At 36.5% G+C, this 17,728-nt stretch overlaps 1 protein-coding gene across 1 annotated transcript in view; it reads left to right on the top strand.

The window, feature by feature from the left end:
- Window positions 1–12,640, top strand: part of ugcg (UDP-glucose ceramide glucosyltransferase) — a 30,301-nt gene extending 17,661 nt beyond the window's left edge. The window contains exons 3-9 of the mRNA XM_051909371.1: window positions 4,022–4,124; window positions 5,787–5,888; window positions 6,089–6,201; window positions 6,771–6,949; window positions 7,868–7,954; window positions 8,297–8,483; window positions 8,794–12,640. Of these exons, the coding sequence (XP_051765331.1) occupies window positions 4,022–4,124; window positions 5,787–5,888; window positions 6,089–6,201; window positions 6,771–6,949; window positions 7,868–7,954; window positions 8,297–8,483; window positions 8,794–8,964 (942 nt within the window). The 3' untranslated portion in view covers window positions 8,965–12,640. The remainder of the gene's footprint in view (window positions 1–4,021; window positions 4,125–5,786; window positions 5,889–6,088; window positions 6,202–6,770; window positions 6,950–7,867; window positions 7,955–8,296; window positions 8,484–8,793) is intronic.
- Window positions 12,641–17,728: the final 5,088 nt, after the last annotated feature.

Here is a 17,728-nt window from a genome sequence, read left to right as displayed (position 1 = left end):
AATACATTGTAAAATAGTCAATGTGACTACAGTGGTTCAACCTTAATTTTATGAAGCGGCGAGAATACTTTTTGTGTGCAAAAACAAAACTTTATTCAACAATCTTTTATTCCCTGTCATTATCCTTACGCAGTTGATGCAGTAAGCACAGTGCAGGCTTCCGTGTTTATGTCCAAACACCGATTCCGTATTGGCCAAAGCTGATCATGTGAGAAACACGGCCAATAATGAGTCACGTTCTGACGTAAACACGCAAGCCTGCACTGTGCTTACTGCATCAGCTGCGTAAGGATAATTACAGAGAAGAGATTGTTGAATAAAGTCATTATTTTTGTTTTGTTTTTGCACACAAAATGTATTCTCGCCACTTCATAAAATTTAAGGTTGAACCACTGTAGTTACATTGACTATTTTAACAATGTCTTTAGTACCTTTCTTGCCCTTGACAGTGGTAAGTAAACTGCGGTCTACTGAGGAGTCAGAGAGCTCTCAGATTTCTTCAAAAATATTTTAATTTGTGTTCTGAAGTTGAACAAAGGTCTTACGAGTTTGGAATGGTATGAGGGTGAGTAATGACACAATTTTCATTTTTGGGTGAACTAACCCTTTAAAGAGCACCAAAACAATAATTTTTGATTATGATTGATTATGCTTTCAGCTACCAATATGAGTGTATTACTCTGTTGAGTTAAAAGCATTTTTGCCATGTTTAAATCCAGCTGAATTTAGCAAAATCAACTTCTGAATGAGTCCGTGAAAGTCTGAGAAAAATCTGTTGAATAAACATGCTGGTCAGTCCAGGCTCCCAAGAATTTAGTAAATGACGCACCCAACACAATGGAATGAGATCTGGATCTGGACATCATGAGGGCCAGATGTGCTGATTAATACCATTTACTTCTGCATACGTACTTGTTCTTAAACAAACAAATATAATCCATTCCCTTGCTAATGTTCATAGAGAGATCTGCTCAATATCCTCAAAGTCCTCGGCTTAGATACATGTTTTAAGGACATTTCTGAATTCAGGAACATGTTTTATTGAAGGCTCATTGAAGTAAGAACACGTTTGCAGTAGGTTTTGTCATCTGCCGGTTTGATTGGCCATTTCTTTTTGCATTACAGCAGCCAGGATTACTGTGTCATGGTGGTTTGCCTAGTTCAGTGTTTGTCTCTGTATTCTGTTGATGGACACACCTAACCTACAGTATATAGTTGCCTGCCATGTCCACCCACCCGGTCCACTCCCCATTTGGCATTCAACTTCCTTTGAAAGCAGGAAACAACATTGTTCTTTTGGCAATTAACTTTCCTGGAATAGACACCTAGACCTCTAAATTAATAATGCCAGGAGGGACATTAGCTCTGGGCTTTTTAAAGGGATAAACGCTGATTATAACAGACAGTGGAGGTCAGGAAAATGGCCGTAGGTGACCTGTACCTTTTTATAGTGTGATTACTTAAATTTAGAAACCTTGGTCTTCCTTTTCTTTATTACCACTTTTGTGTTTGACTGAGATTGTAAGACTTCTGTTCTCTTATTGCCAATTTAAATAGCACAACAAGGGTTTTTGCTATGACAAATATAAGCAAATTTTATTCTCTGTAACAGTTTTGATACCACAGCAAAAACTCATTTGCTAATGAACACCAAATTTTTTTTTTTTTTTTTTTTTTTTTTTTTTTTTTTAAAGGTTATATATTATTTTATATTAATATACATGTTAAGGGTCAATGATAAGAGTCCAAGGTAAAAAAAAAAAAAAGGGGGGAAAGATCTCTTTAAAAGTCTAGTTGCATGTGTGCATAAATGCATGTGCATGTCTAGTTGCATAAATGCATGTGCCAACTTTAAACAAATGTCAACAAATGTTTTTTGTAACAAAATTTAAATATAACGTCTTGAAAGTGAAGTTGTACCTTTTCCTTCATTGTTATACCACATGATTATAATTTAAACCTTGCCTGCATATGTTGTGTATACATTTATTTTTTAAATATTTTTTCCAAGGTTTCAGATGTTTTCAAATATTGTTTTTAATAAAATAATTGTATTAACAAACCATATTAACAAGATGGTGACATTTTTGCACAAAAAAATATCAAAATGGATTAATTCAGAAATGAAAAACATGTTCATCATATAAAAGGTGTCAAGCCATTGATCATGTGAATTGCATTTGTAAGGTATTTAATAGTATTTATATGCTTTATATAATAATGTAACTTCCTGAAACACTATTATTTTAGATTTTGCTGTCTCGACACAAATGTGACAAGATCTATGAGGATGAAGCATGTATTGCACGCTTGGATTTCCCCTGGTTTTCCATCTCACACTCTCTGACGTTATTATTCTACTCGGTGTCATCTGTTATATTGTTTCACAACCTGTTGTTTAGTCTAACAAGCTCCCTCATTCAGCCAAAACAGGCGGAGTGAATCGGCTGATCTCGGTACAGTTCATCAGATTCCTTACACTGCATCTAAGTTGGATGGGCTGCTCCCAGACGGGTCTATAAATGATTGAATAAAAGCCTCCCACTCTTTCAGCGCAGCACTATTACCCCGCTTGAGGTTACTGTCGCATACCCGCATCTCTGGACACACAGAAAAGGCCCTTTGTCTTTCTGCTCCCATGTCTGGCGCCATAGCCATGGCAACATGGTCGCTATGGAGTGTTATGAGATGGCTGGAGGGTGACTGGTGTCTCTTGTCAGAGCGCAGGCCTGTTCTTTCTCACTTTAGCCCTGGTACGACTCCAAGCCTCAAACAGCCTTTCCTGAAAGCTTTTGTTATGTGGCCTGCCACGCTTTCTTTACTGGTACATTCAATAGAGTGCTGGAAGTTCAGTGTTGTCAGCTCAGATGCAGCGAGCAAGATCAATAGAAAATCGAGTGACTATTTCAGAGCAGGCTTGTGGATCCTTTGAATTTTCTGATGCTTTATAGGGGACAGATTCTTTTAACACTTTTTTTTTTCCATTATATTTTTGGCAGATGCTGTTTGCATCCCAGTGTTTATTACTATTTTGGGTGTATCATTCTGTTCTTTTTACATTTCTGTGGAAATAGTGAGCGTAGGTGAGAGCGGGGTAAGCTGTGCCGTAGAGCTGCACAAATCTGGATAAATTGAGAATCTCTTTTTTGTTTGTTTGTTTGTTTAAAATGGATATCACGATTCACTTACGATTCTGAACAGCTAAACAAAATAACATCATTTACTCTAGAGGTTCTTACAAATGTTAATTGCTGCAGTCTATTTAAAATGTTTAATGAATCTGAATGAATTACATTTAAAAAATCGGTTTAAATGAATGATTCCATGACTCACTCATAAACACTTCACTTGTTTCATAACTGGATGAATCAGCATTTTTTTTAATGAATCTCTTGAATGAATTATTCAATAACACATTGATAGTAAGAAATGTTTCTTGAGTAGCAAATCAGCTTATAAGAATGATTTCTGAAGGATCATGTGACACTGAAGACTGTAGTAATGATGCTGAAAATTCAGCTTTGATCACTGGAACAAATTACATTTTTAAAATGTATTCCAATAAAAAATGGCTTTTAAATTCACAAAATTTCACAATATTTCAGCTTTTTTTGGTCAATAAATGCCTTGGTGAGCGGTAGACTTCTTTTAAAAACATTAAAATGTTATCGACCCCAAACTTTTGAACGGTAATGCAAATTACTTTTGTTATGATTGGCTAACCACTTTGCTCTTTGTGAAATTAATATAATGTTTTCAATGATATAGCTCATTTAACTGTAGTGAGTATACACTACAATATCGGCAGTCAATATTTGGCCATTTTTAATCTAAACCGACATGATGTTGTGCTGTATTGCGGGGAATTGAATAGCATCTTAAAAACCACCAGCGTGTCTGAACTGTTTCAGTTTACCTCAGCCTCCAAGAGTATTATTGTTCCATAATCACATTAATGAAATGTTCTTTTTGACAAATCGATCGAGTTGCTCAAAATTGTTTCTGTCTTTTTTCCCCACAGTATGAAATTCTGCTCTGTGTTCAAGACCATGACGATCCAGCCATTGATGTTTGTAAAAAGCTTCTGGGCAAATATCCTAATGTTGATGCCAGGTTATTTATAGGTAAGTCTTTGATAATAATCACTTTTTATGTTAAGTGAAATCAGGCAGTTTCATGCTGAGGTACATCTTGTCCCCCATGGATTGGATTCTCTTTGTCAGTTTTGTTTAGTCGTGCGCAGGGAAAAGGCAGGGTCTCTGAGGAGTCCCTTAAGAGGAACGCGGAGACCCGTGTGTGCGCCACAACTCAGCTGTGTATATGCAAATGCAGCTTTTGGAGTGGATATTGATTCTTGCTCATTAGGAACAGCTGGTGACTGGGGCTGGTGTCTCTCCGGGGTCCTGCTATCCGCCCCGCTGCCTCAGCCAGTCTGTTACCGCACAAGCAGTCAAGGGAGATTGGTCCTGGAGATGTCATCCGCCGCTTTGTATCAACCTGAAGCCATGTTAGAAAACATGTAACGTTTGCAAGGTTTTGTTGGTTTAAACATCTCCAAGTTGTTAACCGAACCAGCCACTCAGACGGCAGAAAAGCGTGCTGCGCATTAGTGCTCTCTGAGGCCTCATCGTCAAATGATCTTCAGGCGTTCGATCCACAAAAGAACATCTTCATTTGGCCTTATTTACATCCTTTAAAGGGGTTTTAAAGAGGATCTGCTTTATTGATTGATATATTAGGCCTGTTCTGGTTTATTACGAAATTGCTTGATCATGTTAAGCAAGCTAATTGTGTTTTTTTTATATATATATATATATATATATATATATATATATATATATATATATATATATTATTGTTATGTCATTAAATATATCAATGTACAATTTGATTTCCAGTCATAGATTTTAATTGAATATATCATTGTAATTAAATTCAAATGGTATGAACATAATTCACTATTAAAAATAGTTTTCACTGATTGAAATAAAAAAATAAATAAAAAAAAAAACAGAAATGTTGCCTTGTATAAAATATTTATAAAATTATAGAAGCACATAACCGAAATACTAAAACTTTAACTAAAATGAAAACTGAAAACTGAAAAAATAAAGCTAAAAATACTAAAACAGCACTGATACCAGAATTTATCTAGACCTGAGACAAGGATTGTGTTACAAAACTGCAAAAGGAATAATCATTATTTTCATTACTATAATATTCAGGTGGACTGGGATGTGGACCCTATCATAACTAAAGTGGACCAAAAGAGAAATATTTTAAAATTTAAAATGTTTTCTAAAATATTTTGGTATCTAGCATATTATTCATGCCATTCTTACTATGAAAACAACTGACAGTTAAAAGGTATTATATTTTACTTATCAAACATCTAAGCACTTAGAGCACAGATGGGAAAGACCATTTACAGTCAATACAGGCAATTTACTAAGAAAAAAATGTGGTTTTTAAAGGTTTTTTGTCAGTCAAGCACCAGCTATTGCCTGATCTCCACCAGTTTTTTTTGGGTGTCCTCAGAATGTGCCCATACATATGTGTGCCAAATTTAATGAAAATATCTCATTTTGTTTTGAAGTTATAGATGCTTATATATAAGAGAGCATAAAAAATGACCCATGAGTGACTTTGACTGGCTCTAAATTGATAACCACAATTATTTCTTTTAACAGTGCAAAGTTTAACGGTTATAATCATGTTATTCAGACATTTATTGCCTTCATGGAGGTCATTTTTATTGACACTATATCTCTTTTGTCTTGTTTTAGGAGGTAAGAAAGTTGGCATCAATCCGAAAATAAATAACCTCATGCCAGCTTATGAAGGGGCAAGGTATGAACTTGTCTGGATCTGTGACAGTGGCATTCGAGGTAAGTTTGCCCATCTTATGATCTGGCCTTAAGGTTGAATATTGTACAAAATGCCTATTCTTTACTATTACTTTTTTCTTGTGAAAAAAATAAATAACTAAATAATGGGGTGAAAAATTAGCAGGATATGTTTTCAAGAGGTTCACCCTTGAACAACTCTGAGACGCTGTCAGTGCTAATCATGAACTAATATTCAACAGTGAAGCCAGACACTCTAACTGATATGGCTAATCAGATGACGGAGAAGGTGGGACTGGTTCATGGCCTTCCTTACGTGGCAGACAGACAAGGATTTGCCGCCACATTGGAGCAGGTCAGGAGCCTTCACAACTAACCTTCTACATTCTTTGTCGGAACAGTGTTGAAGACCTTTGTCTTGCTTTGGTTTTATTAGACTGCTTGTGAACCGACGTCATTGCTTATTGTACCCGTGTATTATGTGTATGAGGAAGGACTGTGTTCTGTCCTGTCACACTGCAATAAAACTGCGAAGTTGTGGCTCTGTTGCTAGTAGAGACACCAAATTTGAAATGGGACACCATATGGTGGAGCTCCTTTGTGCCTCTGGACTTTATAGCTCTTTTGCCAAATTAATGCAATATTTAATTTCATTAACGGCTAGCAATATTAGTTTATTTATGAAGTTTTTTTTAGCTCCTTATTAAATATCTCTCTGATGATGATCGGTGAGCAATTAAATGAAATATACATTAAAAAACAGGCTTAGAAGTCAATATATTAACAGGTTAAATTGACAAGCATAAAAATAAATAATTGCCAGATGTGTTTACATACGTAATACGATTCTTTATGCGTCAAATCTTTAGAGATTAATTATGTGAAATATAAACAGTTAAACATGTCCCATGTGAAATCCTGCAGGTTTATTTTGGAACGTCACATCCTCGTTCCTACATCTCAGCCAATGTAACAGGAATCAAGTGCGTCACAGGGATGTCGTGTCTCATGAGGAAGGACGTCCTGGACCAGGCCGGCGGGCTGATTGCGTTTGCTCAGTACATCGCTGAAGATTACTTCATGGCCAAGGCCATCGCAGACAGGTTAGCCAGACTGTTTAAATAAAGAATTACATTTTTTTTATTAAAGGGATAAATAAATTTAAATTCTGTAATTAACTCACCCTCATGTAGTTCCCAAACTCTGACTTTTATTTCTTCCATGACACACAAAAGGAGATGTTTAGCAGAATGTTCATGCTGCTCTTTTCCATACAATAAAAATGAATGTGTTCGAGGCTGTTAAGCTCCAGCAATCACAAAAAAAACATCATAAATGTATGATACAAGCTGTCCAGACAAAATATATACCAAATCTTCTGAAGCTATACGATAACTTTGTGTGACTAAAGGCCTGTTCACACCAAGAATGATAACTATAACGATAACTATATTAGCGTTCACACCAGCGGACGATATTGTTCTGTTTATAATGAGCTCATGCTGCTGTTTTGACGTCTGCTGATTTAAATGCTCAGGCTCTTTAAATGGTGGATTCTGATTGGCTGTCAGTGTTTTTATCACTCATCAGCTGGAAGAAATTATTCCGTAAGTGATTCTCTGTGCCATTATCGTTATAATTGTGGTGTGGAGTGCTATTCTTTTATATTTGGAATGATTTTTTTCTAACTATATTTGTATCGTCATCATTACAGTTATCGTCCTTGGTGTAAATGGCTCTTAATGAGCTTCAGTCATCAATCATTAAACATCAAATCATGAAAAATCAAGGTTTTTAATGAGTAATGGTTTTAGTTTTGATCTTTTCCTTAAATTGTATGGCTTCAAAAAGATTAATTGTATGCACAGTTTTATGGTGCTTTAATACGGCTTTGTTTAGTTTTGAATGAAATATTCCTGTAATGTGTGTTCAGAATTATATCTCTCATGCCTTTTTTACCATCAGTCTCAGCAAAAATGTCCTTTATTTGCTGGTTCAATGATATGGTGTTTCTCTTGCAGAGGATGGAAATTTTCCATGGCAACGCAGGTAGCCATGCAGAATTCTGGCTCATACTCCATTGCACAATTCCAGTCTCGCATGATCAGGTACGGCAGTTGTTCAATCAGCTTTTTATGTTCGGTAGTGAAACCAATCTGTTTTCCTGATGGAACCACCTCCGGCGTAGTTATTTTTGTTGTTGTTCGCAATTTTCTGATAGCGTTGCAGATGAATCCCTGCCTTTTTTAAATTGCAGCATTGTTAGGATCATATCTTGAATATTTTGATTTGTCTATCTTTTTTAAAAGATAGGTGTTTTTTAAGTGATATGCAATCCAGTATCATTCATGATGTTTTCACATGGCTTTAAATGGTATCATTTCCCATTTTGTGGTGCATAAATCTGCTGAGCTTCTCATAAACACTTCATTGTTATCCACTCTTTATAGATGGGCCAAGCTGAGAATCAACATGCTGCCAGCCACCATCATTGAGCCCATCTCAGAGTGCTTTGTGGCAAGCCTAATCATCGGCTGGGCCGCCCACCATGTGTTTCGCTGGGACATCATGGTGTTTTTCTTGTGCCATTGCTTGGCCTGGTTCATTTCTGATTACATCCAACTCAGAGGAGTACAGGTAAGATTCTAGGTTCTGCAAAAAATAATGCACAACAAATCTGCATTTCAGCTCTGGCTCTTATTTTCTGGGTTTAAATCCTAACCCTAAACTCATTCCACTCAAACATTGGTTGTTTCTTCATTGGATTTTTCTTGATTTTCCAAGGAAAGTCTATAAACAGACACGGTTTTCATTTTTAACAACCCTTACGAGCAAAATCATATTCCTCACAGCCATTTTATATTGAATTGCTGCATTCGTCAGTCCTTTTTGTAATTGTCTTTCTACATTTTTTTATTTTTTTATTATTTTTTTTTTTTCCTCAAAGGGCGGCCCTCCATCCTTCTCTAAGCTGGACTATGCGGTGGCCTGGTTCATCAGAGAGTCCATGACAATTCAGATTTTCTTGTCCGCTCTTTGGGACCCCACCATCAGCTGGAGGGCGGGACGCTACCGATTACGTTGCGGAGGTACAGCAGAGGAAATCTTGGATGTTTAAACGGCACCGTGTGCCAAGGACTATGCACTGGTGTAAACATGGAAACAGAACTGCGAGAAGATGTGGGCGCAGATGGACAAATGAACTGCAACTTTTTTCATTTTTTTTTTGTTCTGGGTTTTATTCCAACTTCTGATAGTTTTTATCCTGGTACTTTAGCAAGCTTGAATAGATTATTTATGTCCTTGGTGCTTTTTTGTTTTTCCTGTGAGGTCTCTTGACAATTTGAGATGAGCCAAAAGTTATGGAGTGGCGAAGAAGAGAAGACTTATGAGAAAAGGATGTCTGGCGACGAGGCGGCACTTCAGCTGGCATCAGAACCCTGATTAAAACGCATCTAAATTCTACTTCTTTTATTTTTAAGGTCCTTGCAACATGTTTAGTGGTAGTTAAGCAACTGTGTATCACGACATATCCGTTGTATCGTGTTTGAATGAACGGTACAGTTTTTAAACATTATAGTGACACGAAAGTGGGGTAGAGAATGACTGAAGCCTTTTAAAATGGCACTAGTGCATGAATGGATCATTTGCTTATCACAGTGTTGCTCTCAACATACAGCACTCTTGCCATATTTTATACATTTTTGGACTTTTGAATGCTCAAAATGGATCCACTCAGGTCCATTTTATGTTTACTGGACAGAGCAATATCTTCATATACATAGGGAATTGTGGCAGAGGTTCGTATACAGTTTCTGTTGATCTATCCTGAAACAACGCAACGCTTGTACATGCTTGTACAGTCTTTGCAGCCACCCTGCAGTATTCAAACAAGAGGTATAAAGGCCTAGTTCGAGCCTAAATTATCCTCAACGTGATATCTGCTGATTTAATTGCATATCTTATGAAATTTAGTGCCATTTGAAAACTTTTTTTTATCGTTATAATTTTGGCTTCTTCAAAGCCAACACCATGGTTTTTCTTCAAGGTCTTTATCTTCCTGTGCTTCATTCTCTGCACTATTTGCTCTCAACCAGAATCAGGGTTTGCTAAAACATTTCCTCCCGTGCCGCTGTTTGTTTGAGAAGTTGTGTCAGTATTTTCCTGCAAATGTTTGACTGGATATAAATGCTAAGATTTACCTTTAAATTGTCCGAACATTTCATCCGATGCCATTTCAGTTATCCAATTAAACCAAATTCTGTTAAGAATTTGAGAAGTTCAAGTTATATACACTCATTTTTTTGAGTTATTGAGCAAAATTATAAAAAAAAACTGTTGGCAAACATCATCTGCTTTTATGCTCTGGGACATTTCAAAATTTTTCAGTCGCACAGTGTGCTTTTTGGCTTTTTTCGTTCCCCAACAACGTAAACCCCCTTATCTACACTAAGTCAAACAGTATTCATGAAACAATTGACATTCTTCTCTTCCTTTTTTCTTATTTTTTTTCCTCCACAGTTGTATCTTGAGGAACTGTTTGTTTCTGTATTGTACTGCCAGCACTTTGCTGTTAAACCGCTCTTTCTGCATTTTCCTCATTTCTTGACTTGCCCGCCTTCATGTGCTGCTGTGTGTTCATGAATCATGGCGCTGATCGTGAAGTACCCATGCCAGCACTGGCAGTATTGGTAAACAGATAATCTACTCATTTACCTGGACAGTTCAACCCTTATTGTTATTCTAAAACCATAATATGTGATTCAGGAAAACACGCTGATGTGAGCCGTGTGCGTGTCTTCATAGTCCATCAGCTGCCATTTGAGAAGTTACAAACACTGTTTTAGCCCAATGCCAAACCTTCCATTGTTTGTGTTTTTGGTGTTGGTTTATTAAATCTAATTTGAATGCATCTAAGTTTGTTCTACTGAACACTTGGGCTGACTATTGGAAATATACTTAAACTTGAGTTTTGTGCATGAGGCCACAAAATGAATGCCATTTGTTCGTAACATGGCAGCTGAAGTATTAACAGTTGGGGATATATCAGTTTGCAATAACCATATACATTATAAACTGTAATACTGTATTCAGGCTGTGAAACAAAAGCAAGCTTCCAAACCCATTTCTTTGTCCAGTTGTGGTATAATAAACATTTCATATTTTGTTGACTGTTTCACATGAATTGTTCCTCATACAAATAATGGGCCTCATTCATGAAACATGAACAAATTTCATGAAATCGTTAAAAAAAAGCATTCTTAAATTGTTACATGGAATTAATTTGTTAAACCATGCTTGTGTAAATTGTTGCATTAAATTTAATGGTTTGTAAATCCATTCTTCTGTAAATTGGAATTGATTTTAAAAATTATTCACTTGAAGGTGACAATTTATAAGAATGTTTTTTTTTTTTTTTTTTATGAATTATTCAGTTTAGTGTTCCAATTTAAGCAAGAAACTTTTTACAAACTATTCTATTAACCCAGTTGCTGCCATCGAATTGAATAATTTTGTAAAACAATTCTTGCGTAATTGGTCGCATTAAATTAATTAAAAACATTCTTGCATAAATTGAATTCAGTGCTACAGTTTAAAGGTTTTAGGTAAAGTTTACTTGGTTTTATGATTAACTAAAATGAATTCTGCTCTTGAATAAGACCCAATGTGTTGTTGATCTGCAACACTGGTAAAATTGAATGTACGTTTGCATGAACATGTGACTAACATGAATTTTTTTTATTTTTTTTTTTTTTATTTTTTTTTGTAACACTTGAAATGCCACTGCAGAAACCATAACATTTTATTTAGGGAAGGGGGAAATCCGGCTTTTTCTGCAACTACCCAAGTTCTGCTCTTTACTTTCAACCATATCTGCTGGCTCTTATTTTATATATGTGAAATATTGTGTCAAAAAGTAACTTGTAAATTCACCTCATTTATGAAAAGTCTACAATGCACTGTAAATTTCCTGTTTAGACTTTTCCTCTTTGTGTGGCTGTGAGAGAGTGTGTTTGCGGAAATATGCTGTTTATGGCCTTTTTTGATATGTCAATTCTGAAAGGATTGTATTATCGTAAAGTTCTGTGGGGAACTGGACTTTTTTTTTTTTTTTTTTTTTCCTCCATAAGTGTACAGTTGTATGTTTGTCTAACATGTTTTGTAGAAGACTGGTGACCTGTATGGTGCCATGTGGACATGAGAAAATGTCTGGCTGTTCTGCACTTGTCAACCTGAGTACCAGCAGCTGTTTACTCACAACAACAGTAAAAAAAAAAGTGTCTCATCCTGTGGTATGATTGAAACATTACTACATTTCACTCGTGATCATTCTTTACTACAGCCCTGGACTCAAGGTTGAACAAAGCGACCAAGAAAAACTACTGCTACATTTTTACCATATGGTCATCGATCAGAGTAGAAAAAAAGTCTAGTTGTGATCCACCGCTTTCATTTTATGTGCTGTAAATTGACAAAAGTGCAAAGAAAAAGCTTTTAGCTTTTTTTTTAAGAGTATGTACAGTTTATTTATGAAGTTTGGTTGATAACCATTACATACACTGCTTCCTGAGGCTTAATTTATCAAGTTGTACATTTTTGTTTTTTCTGAGTTTTTTTTTTTTTTTTTTTTTTTCCTGGCAGTGTAAAGGTATGGATGGACAGACTTCAGTTTTTGAATCTTTTATGTTATTTTGTAGATGTTGTGTACTGTACTCTTGATGCTGAATGCATAATCCACAGCTGGAAACTGTGAAATTACAGATAAATTAAAGCTTTATCAAGCAATATAAAAAGTGCATGTTTTCTGTTTTTTTTTTTTTTATACCTGAATCTCTTCTGTATGATCCTCATTGTTACCTTTAGAGTTCTTTTACTAGACACATGTCTGGTTTAAGGTCCGTTTACACCAAGAACGACAACTATATTAGCGTCCACACCAGTGGACGATATTGTTCCGTTTATTGGAAGCGCGCTGCAGTTTTGTCGTCTGTCTCTTTAAAAGCTTGAGCTCTCAAGAATGATTGGCTGTCAATGTTTTAATCATCAGCTGGGGAAAAAAAAATTCTGAAAGGGATGCAAATGATATAGTTTCACTGTGCCGTTATCATTCTAGTTGTGGTGCGGACTATTCTTTTTATATTTTTAGAATGATTTTTAGAACTATATCTTTAATGTTACCATTACAGTTATCATTCTTGGTGTGAACGGGCCTTTAGCTGCAGTAGAAATACAATAGTTATTTTCAAGCTGATGCAAGTTAGTTTCCTGCCCTCTTTCTGACTTCCTGTGTTTCAGTTTGTGTGCCACCATTCATGCACCATATCACATGTTTAAAACTGTAAAATGCAATGGCAACCACAGGATCAAGGCATGACCTTAATACTTGGTATATCATTTGAAGTTAGACACTGAGTTGTGCTTTCTAAAACTCCTGACCGTAAAAATGAGGCATTTAGAGTTGAACTTGTCCTGCACTGTTACCCAGGTTGGAATGAAGGAAGGACCCAAGACCAGAATATCAGTGAGACTTCAGGGTTAAGGTTTTGCGACTTTGACTAGTAACCAGCTAGCAATGTGCTAAAGCCCACTCAGAACAGCTTAGCAATGATAAACATTAGGGGTGTAACAATACATTCATAATTGTTAAAATGGTAAGTTTTCTTAATTATTACTTGTAACACATATGGCAAACAAGAAAAAGTACTGTTCATTAAAATGCTGTATTTGGTACATCAGGGGTGGACTTGAAAAGGCTTGGACTTGGTTCTTCTCCCTCGCGCACAGGGTAATGGTGACACCAGAATAGAAATATTCATGGTTCTGCTTATAGGGGTACCGCACCACTGGCAAAATGGGCTTTCAACAAAACTTGGTTGCCTGTACAGTATAAAGGCAAGAAAGATGAAATCGGTGACTAGAGAAAGCTGAGAAAAAAGGCTGTTGTCTTCCCTTTTTTTAACACCCATAATGCACTGGGCCAAGTGCATTATGGGTGTTGTACATATGGGTGTTGGACGCATAATGCGTCCATGGCCACTCCCACCAGTCTGATATGGATACCAGATAGCACCTTGCTTTAGTAGGAAGTACTTCTTAGCAAACCTTTAGTCATAATGGTGTCCACTTGTACTGTTCCCAGGTGCAAGAATTCAAAGAGAAAATGTTTAGCAGGAGTGAGTTACTTTTGGTTTCCAGTGAAGGACCCAGCGCGTTGTAGGCAGCGGCTAAAGCAGCAAATAATCATAAATATGGAGACAACACCACAAAGGAAAAAAATGCTAGAGCATGAAAATGGTAGAGTATGAATAAAAATTTAATGACATTTCTATCAGAAGATATGATCTGTTCAGCATTATGAAAACATCCCATGGTTTTATTATAGTTAAAGTGTAGGCGTATTGATTACCATTTGTATAACCACAGTTTTACTACAGATGCCATGGTTAAACTATGGTTAGTGTAGCAATATCATGGTTAATTTGTGGTTACCATGGTTTAACTACAATAACCATAGTTTTTTTGTTTAATTTGTAGTAAAACCATGGTTAATTTTCATAAGGGATTTGTTGTGTTATTAATGGGATAGTTCACCAAAAGTGCAACACAAAGGTTTGTTTGTTTTTTATATTGAGAATACACTGAAACTCAGTGGGGTCTAAAATATGGTTTTGGACCCTATTGACTTTCATTGCATAAAAAAGTTCTTCAAAATATCTTCTTTTGTGTTCGACAGAAGGAAAGGTTGTACAGGTTTGGAATGACATGAGGGTGAGAAAATGATTTTCAGCTTTTTTTCAGAACGGTACATTGTTGTTTCAGTAGATAATGCTTGGTATTTGGCTGCTATTGTCTATTACATAATTTCCTGTTGATCCCATCATTTTTTATTTCAGTCAGCTGTTCAGACCAGTAGTTTCGGTGCGTGTCTGTGTAAATAATGCCATCACAACAGGCAAAGGGATGTCAGTGTGCTGCAGGTCAGTGCTCTGTGTTTGCTGAGGTGTGTGATTCACTTCAGGTTATGTGCACTACTCTCTCCCAGCACTACCATCTCTGTTACCAACCATCTGGTCTCCCAGTCCTTCGTCTGTGTTTTACTGACCCGAAAGCATAAGCACAAATATTCCAGCATCCTGAGGCCGGAGCTGTGTTTATGTAGTTCATGTCCCACTGCCGTGTCTCTTTGTGATATCTGCTGTGTTATCTGGTCTGTGTTCTTGCCTGCAGGAGGCCTGTCAGTGCTTATCTCAGCTCTCTGTTAGATAGCAGCCCATTATTAGAGGAACAGGGCATGGATGGAGATCTAGCACCACAAGAAGAAAATGCCATCTTGCTGAAAACTCAGTGTTGAGCTCAATGTAATTTCCTATAGGCACTGCTAACATCATTTTAATGTGTAAGGCTAATTTAAAGACCATCTGACATTTGCCAGAAGCATATTTACACAACAATGTTTGTTTAGACTGGTACAAACAACCTTTGTGTTGTGGCCCATTATGGACTGTAAATGACTGATCTGTAATCTTCCTCTTAAATGCCATTTGTTTTCCTATTTATTCATGTAATATTTATTTTTTAAGCCATGTAGTTGTGAAATTGTTCTAAAAGATTGTTAAACAAAAACCTAGACAAAATGTGTGCACATCCAGCAGGCCAAAAGCTTAATGAAAGTGTTTGGCCTGAAACCACAAAAACAATTACTAATTTTTTTTTTTTTTTTTTTTTTTTTTTTAAAGTTGGCCCGCCACGGCTCCAAAATAGAAAACGTATTTATTGCATGTTCTTGCCAAATGTGACATTTCATGCCATGTGGTTCTTCCTCAAACAAGGAAATCTAAATCTAGAAGTAATCTATAAGATTGTTACACTATTACCAGGTTGTTGATATGCATTTTTAAGGCATTAAGAATGACTGTTACCACATCGGTAGGGTGTTGTGGGTGGTTGCCAAGGTGTTGCTGGGCAGCCGCTTAGCTGTTTTAAAAGTTTGATACAGCATTACTAGGGTGTTGTAGGCTGTTAACAGGGTGTTGCTATGCATTTTTAAGGCATTCTTGGGTGTGTGTCCCAAAAGCATCCTTAGTCAACTATGGTCGTGAGTCCCATTGAACTCTATTGGTAACGACGGAACTTGCGACCATAGTTTGCTTTGGGAAACGCACCCCTGAATGGTTGTTACCACATTAGTAGGGTGTTGCAATGCAGTTGCTAAGGCATTGTCAGTGGTTGTTACCACATTGGTAGGGTGTTGTGGGTGGTTGCCAAGGTGTTTCTGGGCAATTCCTAAGGCATTCTCAATGGTTGTTACCACATTGGTACAGTGCTGACAGTGGTTGTCAGAGTGCTCCATATGCCATTGCCAAATTGGTTTGAACAGTTGTTACACTATTACTAAGGTGTTACTTGTAACGTGGCTGTTTTAGAAAATAGCACCTTGGATCCAGATGCAGTTTAAGAGTTTATTTAAACTAAACAACAGAGGTAAATCCAGGCAGAGAACACAAGAGTCAAGGCAATGAACAAGATAATTCATACAAGGGAACAACAGGAACTAAAACACGACACTAAAAACAGGAACTAAAAACACTTCAACATGAAAGTCCTTAAACAAAAGACAGGGAAACACAAGACCATAATCATGACAGAGCAGAATCTGTGAAAATGTGCACAATTTTAACAAAATAAGAGAGATCATACAAAATGCATGTTATTTTTTATTTAGTACTGTCCTGAGTAAGATATTTTACATAAAAGATGTTTACATATAATCCATAAGACAAAAAAATAGCTGAATTTATTAAAATGAAAGTTTGTGAACCCTTGATTCTTAATACTGTGTGTGGTTACCTGGATGATCTACGACTGTTTTTTTGTTTTGTGATGGTTGTTCATGAGTCCCTTGTTTGTCCTGAGCAGTTAAACTGAGCTCTGTTCTTCAGCAAAAATCCTCCAGTTCCCAAAATTTCTTCAGTTTTCCAGCATTTTTTGCATATTTGAACCCTTTACAACAGTGACTGAATGATTTTGAGATCCATCTTTTCACATCGAGGACAACTGAGGGATCTCAAAATCATTCAGTCACTGCTGTAAAGGGTTCAAATATGCAAAAAATGCTGGAAAACTGAAGAATTTTTGGGACCTGGAGATTTTTTCTGAAGAACAGAGCTCAGTTTAACTGCTCAGGACAAACAAGGGACTCATGAACAACCATCACAAAACAAAAAAACAGTCGTAGATCATCCAGGTAACCACACATGGTTCACATACTTATGAATGGGCTTATTTTAATAAATTCAGCTATTTTTTTGTCTTGTGGATTATATGTAAACATCTTTTATGTAAAATATCTTACTCAGGACAGTACTAATTAAAAAATAACATGCATTTTGTATTATCTCCCTTATTTTGTTAAAATTATTAACATTTTCACAGATTCTGCAAGTGGTTCACATACTTTTTCTTGCAACTGTATATAGTTATTAAGGTGTTCTGAATGGTAGGACATTGCTATGAAGTTGCTAAGGTGCTCTAAATTGTTGGTACAGAGTAGCTAGTGTGTTGTGGGTAGCTTTCAGGGTGTTTCTGCAGTTGTTGTACTGAATGGCTGTTATTGCACTAGTAAGGTGTTGCAAGGTGGTTGCTAAATGGCTGCTTATAAGCCCAAAAGAGTCCCGCCCTAGTTTCTGTGAAATTCTGGTCTCCAGATATGGCTTGAGTCCTCCATCAACTATTGTCCGCTACTGCGTATAAAGGCGTGTAGTGTTTCAGTTGTACATCATTTTTTCCTACATATTTATCTTCTCCATTAACAGTGATTGATAGGCTTACTCATTGTGGTGTCAAGGCAGTTGTGTTTAGCCCCACGAATAAACACTTCAGAT

The sequence above is a fragment of the Ctenopharyngodon idella genome, chromosome 10 (assembly GCF_019924925.1).
Source record: "Ctenopharyngodon idella isolate HZGC_01 chromosome 10, HZGC01, whole genome shotgun sequence".
In the NCBI taxonomy this organism is placed as follows: Eukaryota; Metazoa; Chordata; class Actinopteri; order Cypriniformes; family Xenocyprididae; genus Ctenopharyngodon; species Ctenopharyngodon idella.
Note: the sequence above shows the minus strand (reverse complement) of the source record. Positions and strands in the feature narration are given on the sequence as shown.